Source organism: Palaemon carinicauda, chromosome 14, assembly GCF_036898095.1.
Source record: "Palaemon carinicauda isolate YSFRI2023 chromosome 14, ASM3689809v2, whole genome shotgun sequence".
NCBI classification, from domain to species: Eukaryota; Metazoa; Arthropoda; class Malacostraca; order Decapoda; family Palaemonidae; genus Palaemon; species Palaemon carinicauda.
Genome location: NC_090738.1, coordinates 128,892,202 through 128,909,893, shown reverse-complemented (window position 1 = coordinate 128,909,893; position 17,692 = coordinate 128,892,202). Strand labels below are relative to the sequence as shown.

The 17,692-nt window shown below is 33.5% G+C and overlaps 1 protein-coding gene across 3 annotated transcripts in view; it reads left to right on the top strand.

Moving 5' to 3' along the window:
• Nup358 (Nucleoporin 358kD) overlaps positions 1–17,692 on the top strand; it is an 80,449-nt gene that overhangs the window by 30,363 nt on the left and 32,394 nt on the right. For 2 of the 3 annotated variants that reach the window (XM_068387399.1, XM_068387398.1), the window contains exons 20-29: positions 203–418; positions 5,844–5,986; positions 6,305–6,436; positions 7,864–7,956; positions 10,492–10,632; positions 12,245–12,458; positions 13,285–13,410; positions 14,035–14,367; positions 15,211–15,332; positions 16,728–16,869. In XM_068387399.1, the coding sequence (XP_068243500.1) occupies positions 203–418; positions 5,844–5,986; positions 6,305–6,436; positions 7,864–7,956; positions 10,492–10,632; positions 12,245–12,458; positions 13,285–13,410; positions 14,035–14,367; positions 15,211–15,332; positions 16,728–16,869 (1,662 nt within the window). The remainder of the gene's footprint in view (positions 1–202; positions 419–5,843; positions 5,987–6,304; positions 6,437–7,863; positions 7,957–10,491; positions 10,633–12,244; positions 12,459–13,284; positions 13,411–14,034; positions 14,368–15,210; positions 15,333–16,727; positions 16,870–17,692) is intronic. The other variant, XM_068387400.1, reaches the window with a different exon arrangement.

Sequence of the window (17,692 nt, the reverse complement as noted above, 5' to 3'; positions counted from 1 at the left end):
TTGGATTTACTATTTAGAATTAGTTTTACTCAGATACAAAATTGATACATTCAAGTCACTTTTAGAGATGAACATTGATATTTCTATCTTTTTCATAGATTAGGGTTTTCATACTATATTTAACACTTGAATTAGGTTTAGACACTAAACTTAGATTTTTTTTTTCTCTTGCTACTTGCTATACCATCCCCTCTTGATATAGGGGAGCCGCTGTCCCTCTCACTCCCCTGCTCCACTACGGGTCTCCTGGCCAATGTGCCACCCCCTCTGTACTCGGCGGTCACCCCAGACTCCTCACCCCTGCGAGGCCAATCAAAGGTCCAATCGCTGTCTACCGTCTTACCGCCTGAAGGTTTAACCCATGCAACAGGCAGTGTAGAAGCCACATCTACTTCGCCTAATAAGGATGGCTCCTTCAGTATGTTTTGTTTCAAAAGTTATATTTTTTTTTTGTTTTCCTGTGGCTTGCTTTTTTAGTTTTGGTTGATGATGCATGGCTGATTTCTTGCTTGTAACATCTTTTTTGAATTACATTGTACTGTCTGCTGCTGTAGAATACTGCTTTTATTATCACAAGGCTGAGATTAATTGCTTTCAAAATTTAAAATCTAAACTTTATCATGATGCTATCACAAAGTACGAGCTGCAGCTTGGACAATAATGACTTTAAACTTATGGTATTTATTTTTAATCACTATAAATGAATGTAATTTAGTTCACATATGTCTGCTGAAGGTAGGTGCATCATGTGTGGTTGCTATTATTGTAGTAAACATGTTATGTTTGTAATTTTAAGAGAATAAGGTAAGGCTATTGAAATTCCTTCTAAGGAATATTTGTTTGTCCGGTAGGCACTTGGCATCTGTAATGTGTATCTTTCATGATTAGTATGCGTACTGCATTTACATAAGTATAATAAGTAAAATTGGTATGCTTCGAGGTATTGCATATAAGGGTGAAGTGTATATTTTTCTGTAGTGTTTGTTTTGTCAACTGATTAGGAAATAAGTTCACGTTTAAAGACTTTTAAAGGTTGAAATTTTTAAGACTTCTCGTGCAAGATTTACAGGCCGGAAGTCCTCTGGTGAACTCTCGTGAAAGACTTGAAATTGCCATGAAATATTATCCTTCTGAAATAGATACAGTACATTGTGTATTTGTATGTATATGGACTAAATATTCTGAATGTTGTGGAATAGCTTCTGTCTTTAAGTATGGTGGCTTTTGGAATTACCATTAGATAGATTATACAAGTGTCATAAATTTTGTGCACCTGGGCTTAACCCTTCTACCCCCAACGCTATTTGGAACTTTCCAACCCTTAACCCCAAGGCGTTTTTTTTTTTTTTTTTTTCAAGCACATTTAGAAATATATTTTTTTTTAATTTCTCTAAGCCTTAATTTTCATCATAGGGAGGTCAGGTTGGTCTGATTATTTTGGAAAATGCCTGACGTTTCTCAAAAAGTTATCAAAAATATTCAAAAACAATGTAAATAGCATTTTTTTGCAAGGACGTACCGGTACGTCCATGGGGGTAAAGGGATGAGTTTTGTGAAACGTACCAGTACGTCCGTTGGGGGTAAAAGGGTTAAGGATGTGATAAAGTTAAGGTTTGAAAATTGTCGAGGTTCGTTGGTATCGTGATTGCTATCGGGTAGAAAATAAAGCAATTTCTACAAATGACTATTAGAATTGTGGGAGCAATATCTGGAGAAAGTAAAGAAAAGTATTGGAAATGTTGACAAACTTTGGAAAGGTGTACTTTAGGTAAGGCGCACGTAAGGAATCCGAAGCAAATGCCATTGATATAGAGACAAGATGAAATGTAGTAGACTTGCTAGTTGAGAATGTAATGGCTAAAGATGGAATAAATTAAAGCATAAGATATACAGCCTAAGTAAAGATGGTAATTTATATGCTCTTGGTTGAGTCCCCCAATCTGTAGGACCAGAAGATGAAATGGAGTAATTTGGTTAAAACTATAGGAAGCAGTGAAAAGTACTGTACTTCGTATGAAAATGATTCTCTTCTGGAAGTGTTTTCAAGAGGCCCAGAAGCTAGAAATTGAGTATGGTGTAATGAAAAGTACAGATGGCACCAAAAAGAAAAAAAGTAAACCGTTGTCAGGTGATGTTTGGTACAGTATATTGAAGTTTGTGGGTTTGATACTTATAAATGGAAAGATGATATAAAAGCCTTTTGAAATTGCATAGCCTTGGATATAAGAAAATGTTTAAGTTAAAATGAAATATCCAGGAAATGCTGGTGCTGTTATGATTGCCTGGCATTTTGGAATTGTCTGTAAATACAGAATTAATACGAGGTGGAGTTGCTGTTTTTAAGGAACATAGAGATTACAGAGAAGAAATTTTCCGAAGGTTGGTAAAGGCGAGGAGGATGATAACTATTGATAGAGGGAAGGAGCTAGTTTGATTAGTGTTAGCAATGTAAAAGTTGACTAAATATAAAGAATATTAAGGTGAAATGACAGTCTAAAATGCCCTTCAAGAGAAACTATGTTTTACATATCCTCTGTTCCCACTGCCTTCCATTTTATTTCATAGTTTAACTGGGAGGTTTTTACCCTTTAGCATATGGCTAAAATTCTATAAATGAAAGTGGCAATATTTTTTGTAAACCTAATTAAAAAGAATAAGAATTCCCAATGGATGTATATTATAGTAAGGAATACAGTATAACTGCTAATAACATCAAAGGAACTAAAGGAAGTTTCAAAATGAAAGTACCTGAACTATTCAGAAAAGCATGGTCTAAATATAAATAAAGGGTGTTTACATAAAGTGCTGTTGTATTGGTGAAGTAGAAAGAGCCATAGAGGTTAATATAAAACTCCTTAATAAAGGATGCAAAGACTTAACCTTGTGCTACTGTGTGCAACAGAAACTTGGGTAAAAAGAAAGAAAAGGTACAATAGTATATTGTCATGATTCAGTTAGGTAGTGACAGAAAAGTCAAGAAATCTCAATATCTTTAGTCCTGTAAAGGTGGTAAAGGTTATGATCTTGAAGGAAGTATTAAAGTGTTTATTTAGGATGTACACTTAATGAAAAATTGGATTTCTAATAAAGGTGTCATCTGTGATGAGTATCTTTCACTGTCTTGTGTAGAAGCATTTGCACTTTTTCCTCCTTTGTTCTGTCCTCTTTCATTCCCCACCTTTTTGTGTTTTGTTAATACAGGGCTTGGGAGACACGATAAATTTTGCACATTTAGACGCGTTTTTCATATTCAAGTAAGCCATATACTGTAATACAGTACATTATTGTCTGGATTCTCTTATCGAGCCCAGGATCCCCCTTCCAAGGCTGCTGATCTCTGGATCAATAACAGAATCCAGACATTACATAACACTTGGAATTTAAGCAAATATATTTAGTTCTATCCAGTGTTAGTTTTCCTTTGCAAGAATGTTAATAGAACGTTTATGAATAGGTTTACCAAGGTTATGAATGCTTTGTTCTTAGGACAGTGTCTCGTTACTTTAAATTTGTTGAAAGTTAATTGTCATATTTCTTCAAATACTCTTGAAATGTAATCCAAGGTACCCCCAAGGTTTTTTTGGTTATTTAAACCCAAGTTGTTATGGTAAACCTATGTTTAAGGTCTTGAAGTCTCGGAAATGGCCGATGAAGGCTATGCAACCATTCTAATACTGTGTCTGTTGTAATCCTCTGTCTTTAAAAAGGGAAGGAGAATTAAACATTATTTGTACTCTTATATTTTGTATTTTGTTAAGTGATGAAAGTCAACTGTATAAGATTGGATTATGTGGAGACCATAACATCAATACATATACGAGAAGTAAAGGTGAAGTGTAAGGAATATTGTTTATTAAGTATGCTTATAATTTGCCATAGTTTTAAGTCTTGTGGATTAATTGTTCGTCTTTAGTGCGTCACGGTGGGATCGTGAAATTGCATATGTCAAAAGTAGGTACTTTGTCTTGTCCTTTTCCTAATTTACGATATTCTAAACCTGGTGCGATCGGTTGCGAGCCCACACGATTAATAACACTTGCTTCTACATTTGAGTATTTTTTTTCATGGAAATATGAAAGATATTAAGAAATTTACTTAGGTGTATCATCTTGCAGAACTAGTAATTTTTTGGCAAAACTAGAATGTAGTTGCCTTAATTTCTGAATGTTTTTTTAAATTTACCAATAATACTTTTATAGTTTGAGATTCTAACTGTTGCTTTTTAAAGTGATTTAAACTTAGTTTTTTTAAGTTGATGAAAACTGCTAGTAAAGTTAAATACAAAGTGGGTTTCCTGAAGAAACAAAACCTTACTATAGTCCATTTTTTTTAGCGAGTCATATTTGCACCGACTCGCAGCGGTACCCTTTTAGCTCGGAAAAGTTTCCTGATTGCTGATTGGTTGGACAAGATAATTCTAACCAATCAGCGACCAGGAAACTTTTCCGAGCTAAAAGGGCACCGTTGCGAGTTGGTGCAAATATGGCTCTCTAAAAGAAATGGACTACAGTGAACCCTCGCTACTTCGCGGTTCGACCATCGCGGATTCACCACTTCGCGGATTTTTTCCATAACCCATATATATACAGTAATATATATATATATATATATATATATATATATATACAGTAATATATATATATATATATATATATATATATATATATATATATATATATGTATGCATGTATTTATGTATATATGTAGGTATGTATGTGTATATATATATATATATATATATATATATATATATATATATATATATATATATATATATATACACACACACATATATATATATATATATATATATATATATATATATACATATACATATACATATATATATATATATATATATATATATATATATATATATATATATATATATATATCTAAAGTAGGAAGATGTGATGTAGTTCTAAGGGAAAAGTATGGGAAATATGTCTGGGTAATAAGCAAAGCTCTACCTCCAGTTTGTTTCTTCATTATAATCAGAGATAAATGTAAACAAAACATTGGTTGCCATTTTTTATCGTGCATTTTAGCATGTTTAGGAAATGCATGATATAAAATCACCTTTAATATTTGTGCCTGTTTTAGTTTAGGGTACTGTAGTACATGCATTATGTGTTCTGTACATTAAAGGGTAGTTTGTTAACAGTACTACGTACAAGGGAAGGTTTTAAAAGTCTGAATATACATGTTGAATAAATAGGTAAATATGGTGTCACTACTTCGCGGATTTTCACCTATCGCGGCCGCGACTGGAACCTATCTACCGCGATAAACGAGGGTTCACTGTATAGTTATCGTATTAGAGAAAGATAGAACAATTGCTAAACAAAAATTCCTCCCCAATTTTTTTTTTAATTTGAATTACCTTTTTCTTTTTAAACTTAATGCTAATTTCTGTATAAGCCTTGACCTCTTGCACTTTTTATCCAGTCTGTACTGTATATCCTCATGTTTTCAAGAAGTTATGTTGCAGGTGAGACTCATAGCATGTTTCTTGCATGAAAAGTTAAACAAGACTTTAGTTATTGGGTATGATTATATAAGTTCATTTTGATGTAAGAAATTGTTTGTGAAGTAAGTTTATCGTGGAAGTTTTTTTTGTGTGTTCTGGTCCTGAAAGTCTCCATGATGATGTGATACTGTACAGGTGCTAATGTTATATTGTATCGGCTTGGTTTTCAGACCGTAAATGTGTATGCTAAGGGATGATCAATTGTTTTGGAGAGAGAAGTAGATTTGCATCAAAGTACGTAGTAGAACTATCCCCCCCACCTTTTTTTTTCACGGGTGAAGCTAATTGAGATTTTCCGCTTTTAATTTTACAGTTGATAACTCTGAGTCAGCCCAAACGTCACCCACTAAAGGGAAAGACACGGATGAGGAGGAGCATGACCCATGTCCCGATTATAAACCTCTTATTCCCTTGCCCGAGAAGGTGGAAGTTCGTACGGGAGAGGAAGATGAACAAGTATGTTTTATGTATTGTTTGTAGTGTGAATTGTGATTGTTTAAAACTTGTATATATATGTGTATGATAAAGAGTTTTGCAGGATTTTGTGAAGATCAATGTGTTCATATGATAAATGTATAGTTTGTGTGATTATACGGAAAGAAACAGATTGTAGACTGGTTTAGGAATAAGTACAAATTAACTTTTGACTATCACTATCACTATGCAAGAATAAGTTTTATGCTAATATCAAATTAGGCCAAATACTTAGGAAGTAGCGTATAATTATTTTTATAATGACCAAAACTAATACATGGTAATATCCTATCTTTTTAGGTGCTGTTCGAAGACCGTGCCAAGCTGTTCAGGTTTGTTGATAAAGAGTGGCGTGAAAGAGGTACCGGTGTTATGAAGATTCTTCACAATTCCTCGCAAGGAACTGCTCGAGTACTTATGAGGAGGGATCAGGTATAGTGACTAAAATTATACATTTTCTCTGAATAACATTCACTATTTACAACTGCTAGAGACCTTATACTTGAGTACTAGCTGTGCTTTTATTTACCCACAAATAGTCATGACATACTCCTTACACATTTTTCTTTCTCACATCTGATAACACTTAGCGCACTACACTTTAAAATTTCACTTGAATGGTAGCTCAAGAGGTGCACTACAATACTTACATTGAGGGTCTTTGTAGTATCCCTTCAACTGTGAGCTGCTCAACCTTTTTAGCCTCTTATTTCAAGCTTTACTATACACTATACTGTACCTCCATTCAAGCTTCCTTTCTTCCATCATATTTGGTGTACACATTGGCACTGAATGACCGCTCTGTCCCAAGCGCTGGCCCTTGTGGTCTAAATTCATTAATACAATTTACTTAGGTTGTGGCTACCTTTATTGTTCAGTGGCTATATCCCCATATGATAAGGGTAGAAGAGACTAACTATGGTTAGCAGCCCCCTTAGGGAAGGCCACTTCAAAATCAAGCCTGTCTTCTCTGGCTTGGGGTATTGTTGCAGCCTCTTGTGCTGTGGCCTTTAAATCTGATCTTCATTAACAAAATCACTACTGTAATTCTTTCTTTATATGTTGTCATGTTCTTGTTAGTGTGGTTTATTCTCTCAAAATTTGTTCATTACTTTTTTTTTCCCCATATGGGATGGTATCCCTATTTGGCACTAGGGTTTGTAAAAATATGCCTTTGCCAATTGCAGCTTTTCTGGTTATAGTAATAAAGTAATAATAAAAAGTCATAACAATTACCTTTACTTTATATTTGACTTTGAATTTCTGAACCAGTCTGTTTGAATTTACAAATAGTTTTACCAAAGGCTTTAATCAGCCATTAATTTTTTTTTTTTATAGTACTGTAAAGTAAAAGAATAAAAACTTCTTATTATTACTAGCCAAGCTACAACACTAATTGGAAAAGCAAGATGCTATGAGCCCAAGGGCTCCAATAGGGAAAAATAGCCCAGTGAGGAAAGAAAATAAGGAAATAAATGATGAGACCATATTAACAATGAATCATTCTAAAAAGAATAACGTCAAAATAGATATGTCATATATAAACTATTAACGTCAAAAACAGTTATATCATATACAAACTATAAAGACTCCTGTCAGCCTGGTCAACATAAAAACATTTGCTCCAACTTTTAACTTTTGAAGTTCTACTGATTCAACTACCCAATTAGGAAGATCATTCCACAACTTGGTAACAGCTGGAATAAAACTTCTAGAATACTGTGTAGTATTGAGCCTCATGATGTTATAGTTAATTGTACGTATAGTGCTATAATGTTTGATGGGACCATAGATGTGAAGTTAGTTTATTGACATCATTGCAATTAATCATTTTCATGCATTGTATCTTTCTTCTACAGACACACAAAGTTTGTGCAAACCACCTTATAAATTCAAAGACAGACATACAGCCAATGAAGAATAATGACAAAGCCTGGATTTGGGGAGCCCAGGTAAGTTTTCTTTCGTGTTTTATTTTAAGTCCTCTCTGGTTCTCCCTTTAGATTATATACTGTACTAATAAGTATCTTGTATAAATGTCTTAAAACATATTTTCACTTTATTAATATAGTGCAACTGGAAGTCCTGGAATTTCTTTTATGCATGAAATCCAATTTTTTACCCAAATTTCTTACTTAGCTGATCTTTCGAGATATTATATCAAGATGGTGAAATTTTTAGCAGCTTAATCCATGTTCAAGCTCTGAAAGAAAGTACAGGTATTAGTGACAGCCAAAATCTGCTATTAATACTGTACTTGGTATATTTATATATGATAATTTTTCATCAAATAAATCTAGGTGTTGAGAATCAAAGTGATTGGAATTCACAGTTATCTTGCTTACTGTATATAACCGTGTAAAGGGCGAACCGCAAAGTTTCCTTTAAAAAAAAGTTTATCGTATATTCCATGTAATGGGTGATCGACAATTTCAAGGCCAGTCTAATGTTACTACAGTATACTTATTCTAAATATTTTACCACACATATAATCTTTATTTATAATAACAACTTTACTAAAAGCTCTTACCGGTAAACATTCCCATTTTACTTAAACGTAAAACTATATACAGTGGAACCTCTACATACGAATTTAATCCGTTCCAGAACCAACTTCGGATGTAGAAAATGTTCGGTTGTCGAAACGAATTTTCCCATAAGAATACATTGAAATAGGATTAATCCGTGGTTGAGCCCAAAAACCTATAACTTCTTAATAAACTACTACACATAATTTTCCCATGAGAATAATGAACACTAAATTAGATAATAGACATGTAAATAAGAAGAATAGACATGTAAATAAGAAGAATTAGCAAAAAATTATAAATAAGAAACGGGTTTTTAGCGTCACTTTACCTTAGAAACTCCAGCGCAGGTGTTGTTAGTCTTGCTACGCAGAGAGGAGACGGACGGGCGGCGAGGAGGTAGAGAGGTTAACTACGATAAACGTACACTACCGTAACTTATTCTAACTTACACTAAGTGAACTTTAACATAACTTAGCTTTTTTTTTTTATAATTTATATTTTTTTTTTTACATTTTTTTTTTTTCTTTTTGATGATTAATTTTAATCACTTTCACTCTCTACACTTCAAATTGATTGAATTTTTTTCTCTTCACTCTTTGCTGTTTTCTTTGAACCACTTCCTTCCTCTTCATCACGAGTTCGCTTCGTAGTTTTTTTAAAGAAGCTATCGATAGAAAGTTGCTTGGTACAGCTTTTCAGAATGTTTCGAAAATAAGTTAGGGAAACATCATCAAACTGCGCAGCTACACGACAAACCTGCAATTTCTTTGGATGGTATTTGTCGATGAAGTCGACCACGTCTTGATATTTTCCTAACACCTCTTTTATTTGCGCGGAACTTATTGCAAGTTCACTCATACGGACGCCACGCTCATGCTTTTCAATAATTCCTTGCTTTACTTCTAAAGAAAGCATTCCCTTATTCCTTTTCTCACCACTACCACTACCACTTGCGAAACTAAGCCTTTTAGGACCCATGATTTTCGTAAAATACCGTAAAAGGATGAATGTAAAAAATCACGATTAAAACACAATTAATAGCAGAACGCACAGGGCACAACCACATAAAGCCAACGAGAACAGAGGACTGACCCAAGCCACGCTAATTGAGGGTCCCTCCGAGGTTGAAGTGCTGCCTTCTATTGGCGGAAATAAAAAACACATCAGGCGCTATGAGCACCGACTACGCATACGAGTATTGTTTACTTCGGGTGTCGAAAAAAAAATTCGGGTGTAGAGTAGGAACGTGTTCGAATTGTACTTCGCGTGTCGAAAAATTCGGATACAACCGGTACGACGAAAATTGCTACTTCGTGTGTCGAAATAAAATTCGGGTGTAGTCAAAAATTTGCTCGAATTTTACTTCGGATGTTGGAAAATTCGGATGTAGATACGTTCGTGTGTAGAGGTTCCACTGTACTGTAATTAAAATTGAGTATATTATATGATTTTAAGTCAATCCTTCCAAACTACTAGCCTATGCAATTAGAATAACTTAACAATACAACAGAGATCGAGAAAATAAATATTTTCATATTCCAAAAGTATCTCTCGTATAATGGACGAAGCCTGTCTTTTTTCATCCAAAACTGGTCTTAAAATTTTGCCCTTTACACGGTAATATACGGTAGATGCCTTTTTATGATTAATCTCCAGTGACCAGGTTTATGGAATGGTGAAGTAGAATTAAGTAAATGATAATTGTTCACACCGTGTCATGCAATCTTGGAATATAAACGGTAATACAATATAATTATTGGATTATTATGATCTTGACCTTTTTTTCATTAAATTAGTAATACAGTGGTATAAATTTTATAACATACCATTCAGTTTAAAAAACAAATTACTGATGGTTGAAGTATTACACTACATGGGTTTTGTAGAATGGATATTCATTACTTTTTTATTACTACTACTGCTGCTGCTACTACTATTATTACTACTTTTCAACAGGACTATGCAGATGAAGAAATGAGGATAGAGAAGTTCTGCTGTCGTTTTAAGACTCCTGAAATTGCTTCCTCATTCCAAGAGGCATTTTTGAAAGCCAAGGAGATCGCACAGAAGAGAGAGGCATCAGGAGAATGTAGAGTGGTAAGAAAGATGTTCAGGGTTGTTATGTTGGTTTACCATTGTTCTTGAGTTCACTTTGTCATATTAATGCAATTTCTTTGGATGAAGAGCTCCAGGAAAGTGTTCTTGGTGTTCTGAAGGGTGACATTGCAAAATGTATTTGATTCAACTATTTAATTAAGAGGCATTTTTGAAGACATAAAGTAATATTCAATAATTTTATGAATTTCCCATTATGTTCATAAAGTAATATTTAGTTTTTGCATGAAGTTACCCTGATGGTTATAAAGTAATATTTAATATTTATATGAATTTACTCTGATGTTCACATTTATTACGTCTCTGGAAACTTGGTGCAGCTTGTGAATGTTGCTCCCTGAAAACCTGAAGAAATAACCGATTTCTTTCCTAGTAACGCTTCTAGTAAAGCACTGAGAACAAGGGCGTCTACCAACAGTATCATGCTGCATGTTGTAGAATTTTTAGTCTTAAATTGAATCGGCTGTATGCAGATGTGTGCTCCAGATTATCAAGTTTTTTAGAGGGGCTTAAAGATTACTAGATTTGTTATCAATTGCAAGGGAATTTGTTTTGGCCAGTTATGATCTCTATTTTCTTAGTGTCTTGTGCTTGAGATAATTTTGAGTGTTTGAGAATGGTTGTGAGGGGTACGAAGCCCTTGCTGATAAAATTCAAAGCGTACTTTTTGTTCAAGAGGAAACCTAGAGAAAACTAGGCTAGTTGATTATAGTGTGGAGGATGTCGATAATGCTACTCCAGCCTTTGACTCTGGTACAGTCCTAACGAGTCTTAGACTTGATTCGTGAGTTTATAAAGCTTTCAATATCACTAGCATCTTTTGTGGAAGCTCATACAGCACTTGCCAATCTAAGATTTCATGCTTTTTGGGGATGTGATCTGATAACATTGTGAATTTAATTTGTCAGTTTAGTAGATATATGCTTTGGGGTTATGGTTTAGTAACCTTTCACATTTAATTTTTGTAAGCTGTAAGTGTCTTCCCATCGTAAGAAGTTCATTTTATCTGAGTAATTAGTAGTATTTATAACTTTATATCTGGAGTTGAGTACCCAGAAAGCTAGTCTTCAACTAAGTCTAGGACAATTTTTTAATAGAATATGGTAAGCTGAATGTCCTGTCTTTCCTTTACTGGCTACCTACCTCCATTAGGGTGTAGGAATCTGGAATATGGTTATTGGAGGAGGTTCACAAATGGAATTTTAATAATAAAAGCTATTTTCATACTCGCCCAAGGAGTGTATATACATGCCCCCACATCTGGCTAAATTGGGAATTCTTTTAGCTCGAAGACTGAAGACGATGATATGACGTGCGCTGTGTATTATTTGAAGGCGGAGACTTTTGTCTCATTGCTTTTGTAGTCATTAGTATATAGGAAGGAAAGAAAACTATTAATGTTTCCATTTTTAATGAGGTAATGTCGACATGCCAAGCATCCAAGAGACGAAAGCAATAGGAACATCAGGTGAATACAGAAATAAGTTCTATCATTAGAATTTTTTCTTTTTAATTAAACAATAAGGTTACAGGGGAACAATTGTCCTGTATTCTAAGTGAAGAATTGATTGCTACATTATTTCTAACCTCACAGCAAACTGAGAGAGAAAAGCCTACCCCCACTGGTGCTGCAGCCACAGGACAGAAGTCTCTGTCCGATATGTTCAAGGTACCAGAGGGCTCTTGGAATTGTGATACTTGTCTAGTAAACAACAAAGCTGAGAGCACTAAATGCGTTGCCTGTCAGACGCCAAATCCAAATGCTCCGAAGGGCAGTGAAGCCCCGACAGAAGTTCTGAAGCCGTTTTGTGAGTCCATTTTTATTGTTTTTCCTTTCCAATGTTAACCCTTTTACCCCCAAAGGACGTACTGGTACGTTTCACAAAACTCATCCCTCTACCCCCATGGACGTACCGGTACGTCCTTGCAAAAAAATGCTATAAAAATTTTTTTTTTTCATATTTTTTATAATTTTTTTGAGAAAATTCAGGCATTTTCCAAGAGAATGAGACCAACCTGACACCTCTATGACAAAAATTAAGGCTGTTAGAGCAATTTAAAAAAAAATATACTGCAAAATGTGCTGGGGAAAAAGGGGTTAAGGGTTGGAAATTTCCAAAGAGCCTGGGGCTAAAAGGGTTAATAACATGCACTTGCTCATGTAGATATTTTATACCAATTTGTTCTGTCATTTTGTTAGGTACAAAGTTGATAGTGTCTAAAGTAGGAGGTCATCACTACAGGGAATGTTATGGTCATTGTGATTCTGATTTTAGTTATTTTTTAATTTTTTTGATGAGAAAGGAAGACTTGAAAATGTCTAAGAATTGACAAAATGATATAACAAACTTGGAGAATAATGCGTTGTTATATGGCATGCATGAATTAGAAATTTACGGCTTGTGACATTTTTCATTGATTTAACAGTTTGAGGGTAAAAGTATGATGCTTCAGCTTAGTTCTGGAATTAGTTTTGGTTTAATTTTATATAAAAGTTGTAATAGTCATCATCAGGAAAATAGCTAGGTTTCTGCTTCTGATTCTTAAGAAAAAAAGATATAAACTTTAAATGGTAATCAAAGGTTATTCTGCCAAGTCACATTTTTATTCAGGTATTCAAAATCTATATTCCAGCTACATTCAAGTTTGCAGCTACGGAACCCTCATCATCTACCGCTTCACCTGTGTCCTTCAAGATAATCACAGGTTCTGCAGTGTCATCCACTCCAACCAGTAGTGTTGCAACGACTAATATTGGAGGTAAGTTATTGTGCATTTTTTTCATTTTAACTTGGACCTGAAACAACTTGGTGTACTGGGCTATTAATTACCTCTGCCAAAGAATTTGGAAGGAGGTTATGTTTTTGCCCTCTTTTGTATGTGTGTGTGTTTGTTTGTAAACAGCTTCCTGGTCACAATTTTAATCGTAGAGTAATGAAACTTACTTGGATTAGCTTTATGTAATAAGCTAGAAATTACTCAATTTTTGAAGGTCAAGGTCACAGTCAAGCAAATTGTGCAATTCACATAATCAGCTAAAAGGTTGGACATCGTTATCACATGGACTTCAAACTTGGTTCTTATTTGAGTGTATGAAAATCAACGCCAATTAATAAATGTTAAGGTCAAGGTTGGGCAAAATGTCGAGAAATAAGCTGCTGCGGCGGAGGTCTATGCTCGTTTACCGAGTGCCCCTCTAGTTGTAGATGTGATCATGCTCAGATTTTTTTACAAGACTTCATATTGATTATTTCTGAAATTAAAACATCAGTAAGATGCATATTTCTTATAAACTAAGAATCTTCACTATCTTTATCTGGTCATTGGAGGGATATGGTTTTAAACTTATGGATATTATTTTGATTAGAAAAATTTATTCAACAGGTACATCAGGCTTCAATCTGAGTGCCTTTGGTTCAAGCACAACATCAACCCCTACCACTACGGCAGCAGCAGCGTCAGGTTTAGTAACATCCACCACGACGCCATCAGCAGACACTAGCAAAGATAAGTTTACGTTGAGTGGATTTTCTTTCTTCACGCCACCGGCTGCCGTACAAGAGAAGGCAGATGAAAAGCAGACAAAACCACAAGAAGAAAAGAAGAAGGAATCTGTATTTGCCAATTTCACCTTTGGGAGTATGGAGACGAAGACCCCAAGTGCTTCATTCAGTTTCACAGCAACTGTACCAGAGAATAAGACAGGGACTGTTACATGTGAGTTCTTCTTTTACCTTTCTTTTTTATTTTATAAGACGAGCTTTCCGAGATATTTTTGTTGTATGTTATGAAAAGTAACAAATAATCTTGATTGAAAGGATGTTGTATCTTATGAAAAGTAACAAATAATCTTGATTGAAAGGATGTTGTATGTTATGAAAAGTAACAAATAATCTTGATTGAAAGGATGTTGTATGTTATGAAAAGGAACAAATAATCTTGATTGAAAGGATGTTGTATGTTATGAAAAGTAACAATTAATCTTGATTGAAAGGATGTTGTATGTTATGAAAAGTAACAAATAATATTGATTGAAAGGATGTTGTATGTTATGAAAAGTAACAAATAATCTTGATTGAAAGGATGTTGTATGTTATGAAAAAGTAACAAATAATCTTGATTGAAAGGATGTTGTTTGTTATGAAAAGTAACAAATAATCTTGATTGAAAGGACAAAGTCCTTTTGTAGGTTGCATTTGAAGGGGGCACTGAAGTCATTTTCATATTTACATACTTGTAAACTTCCCCAATTGTATCTCGTTAAGCTATATTAATGATAGTAAACCTTCAAATATCCACATCGGTTACTATCATTTTTACAGATCCTGTTCTAATTTCATTTTTTAATAATATTGTTGCAATATGTACATGTTCCGGCACTACACAGACCTGGAGGTCTTTACATGAGTATTATTTCTACGTAAAGAGCCAGGTTTTTGTAGTTAGGAAAAAATGCAAATTATTCCATATTTCTCATATTAATTAATTTTTTTTATTTGGTATTGGTATAGTATCCTTCCTGAAAGGTTTTAGTCATGATTATTTTTCATTCTATCGCAGCAAGCCCAGGATTGTTTTCTGGGGACAACAATACTGGAAATCTGGCTTCCTTTGCAAGTTTGGCCTCAGACACTGTCGAAGCACAATCAACAGAGGTGTTCAAGATAACAGATAGCAAAGCTGTAAGTGCATGTTGAGTAGTTATTGTGAAATATGTGCTTATAAGACTTTTCTTACATCTTTTTAACTAAATAGTATGGCACAATATAGAAAATCAGCAGGGTTTTAAAAGAAAGGCTTATCTTTTCAAAACACTGGTTAGTACCTAGGTAGCCCGTTGGCCTTAATTTTACATGGTTGGCAGATAGTCCTGCTTTGGGCCCATGAGCAGTTTATTGGGAAAGTTTACTTTGTGATTTAGGTTGCCTGGCTGACATTGTGGAGGAGTTGCTATTAACCATTTTACCCCCAGTGGACGTATGGGTACGTTTCACAAAACTCATCCCTTTACCCCCAAGGACGTACCGGTACGTCCTTGCAAAAAAACTGTTTCTTACATTTTTTTTTGCATATTTTTGATAACTTATGAGAAACTTCAGGCATTTTCCAAAATAATGAGACCAACCTGACCTCTCTATGATGAAAATTAAGGCTGTTAGAGCAATTTTAAAAAAAAAATATTGCAAAATGTGCTTAAAAAAAAAAAAAAAACCTGGTGGTTAAGGGTTGGAAAGTTCCAAATAGCGTTGGGGGTAAAAGGGTTAACTTGAAGGCGGCCATCTCTTTTTTTGGTTTCATTAAATGGAAATTAGGCATAAATACTCTTACTGATGGTGCCAATGGTCATCACAGGGTAATTTTTATACACACTAGTGTAACTTAAGCATTCTTCTCTTGATAGAACAAATTTAAGACAACTGAGATATCTCTGGTACTGACACTTTATGATTACTAGTCTTGTACCAAGAAATTATTTCACTTGGTTAATTTTGCCTAATTTACTGATTGTGTGTTACACACGTAAATTGAATCTGATTGGTAAATTTTGTAATAAATCTTCAAGTAAATTCTTATAATTATTATTATTATTATTATTATTACTTGCTAAGCTACAACCCTAATTGGAAAAGCAGGATGCCATAAGCCCAAGGGCTGCAACAGGAAAAATAGCTCTGCGAGGAAAGGAAATAAGGAAATGTACTACAAGATAAGTTTAGGAATATTAAAATAAATCCTATATATATATATAACCTTTAAAAACTTCAAAATTTCAAGAGGAAGAGAAATAAGATAGAATAGTGTCCTCGAGTGTTATCCTCAAGCAAGAGAACTCTATCCCAAGACTATAGAAGACCAAGATGGGTTTACTAAGTAAAATTATGAATTGGTAGCATTGAGTAGTGTTTTTTTTTTTTTTTTTTTTTTTTTTTTTTTTTTTTTTTTTTTTCCCCCGAGTGTACATGGATATGAAATAGTCAAAATTGGCAATAAAATCTATGAAAATATGAATATTGGTTACTTCCTTCATATTTATATAATATAGTGTGAGGATAATTCATTTTAATTCATATTTGCAGTTTCAACCAAAACCCTTGTTTGGGGCTTCATCGGCAAAGTCTCCAACCAAAGAGGATGGCGATGACAAAGTTGATGAATATGAACCTCAAGTTGACTTTGCTCCTGTTGTGCCATTGCCGGATTTGATAGAGGTTAAGACAGGTATGAAATCTAAATCATCTCGTTTATGAATCCTTTTCAACAAGATTTTTTACGAAACTTACGTATGGTAGTATTTTTTGTAATTGATAACCTTTTAGGTTGACACTGGTATTTAAGAATTTTATCTCTGATATGATCACAATACCTTAAAGTAATTATATTGCTTTGCTTCTCTAGTTTATTGGATATATATATATATATATATATATATATATATATATATATATATATATATATGTATTATATATATATATATATTTATATTTATATTTATATATATATATTTATATTTATATATATATATTTATATATATATATTTATATATATATATTTATATATATTTATATTTATATATAATATATTTATATATATTTATATTTATATATAATATATTTATTTATTTTATTTTATTTTTTATATTTGTTCTTTGTTCTTTTGTATTTTTTATTTTTTGTATTTTATTTCATTTCTTTTGTAGAATTATATTTACCTGTGTACGTTCTTTAAAAAAAAGTTAATGAATGCAAATTATTCGTTGAAATTGGTAAAAAAAATTTTTAATGGTTCACTCTTTAAAGTTGATGATATTTAGCTTGACCATTAGAAAAGTAGAGAAACGATGATGGCGAGACAATAATATTGGTTTGGTGGGGAAAAATATCTGAATATTATAGGCCCCATTGCTTTTATTATAACTGATTATACAAGGCCTTATCAATTTGAATACAGGGATTAAGTGCCTGCATCTTGTAGGCAAATTAAAGTATTTAAGTTTTAAACTTTCAAATTTGCAATCTTGTGTGACTAGGTTTGACATTATTA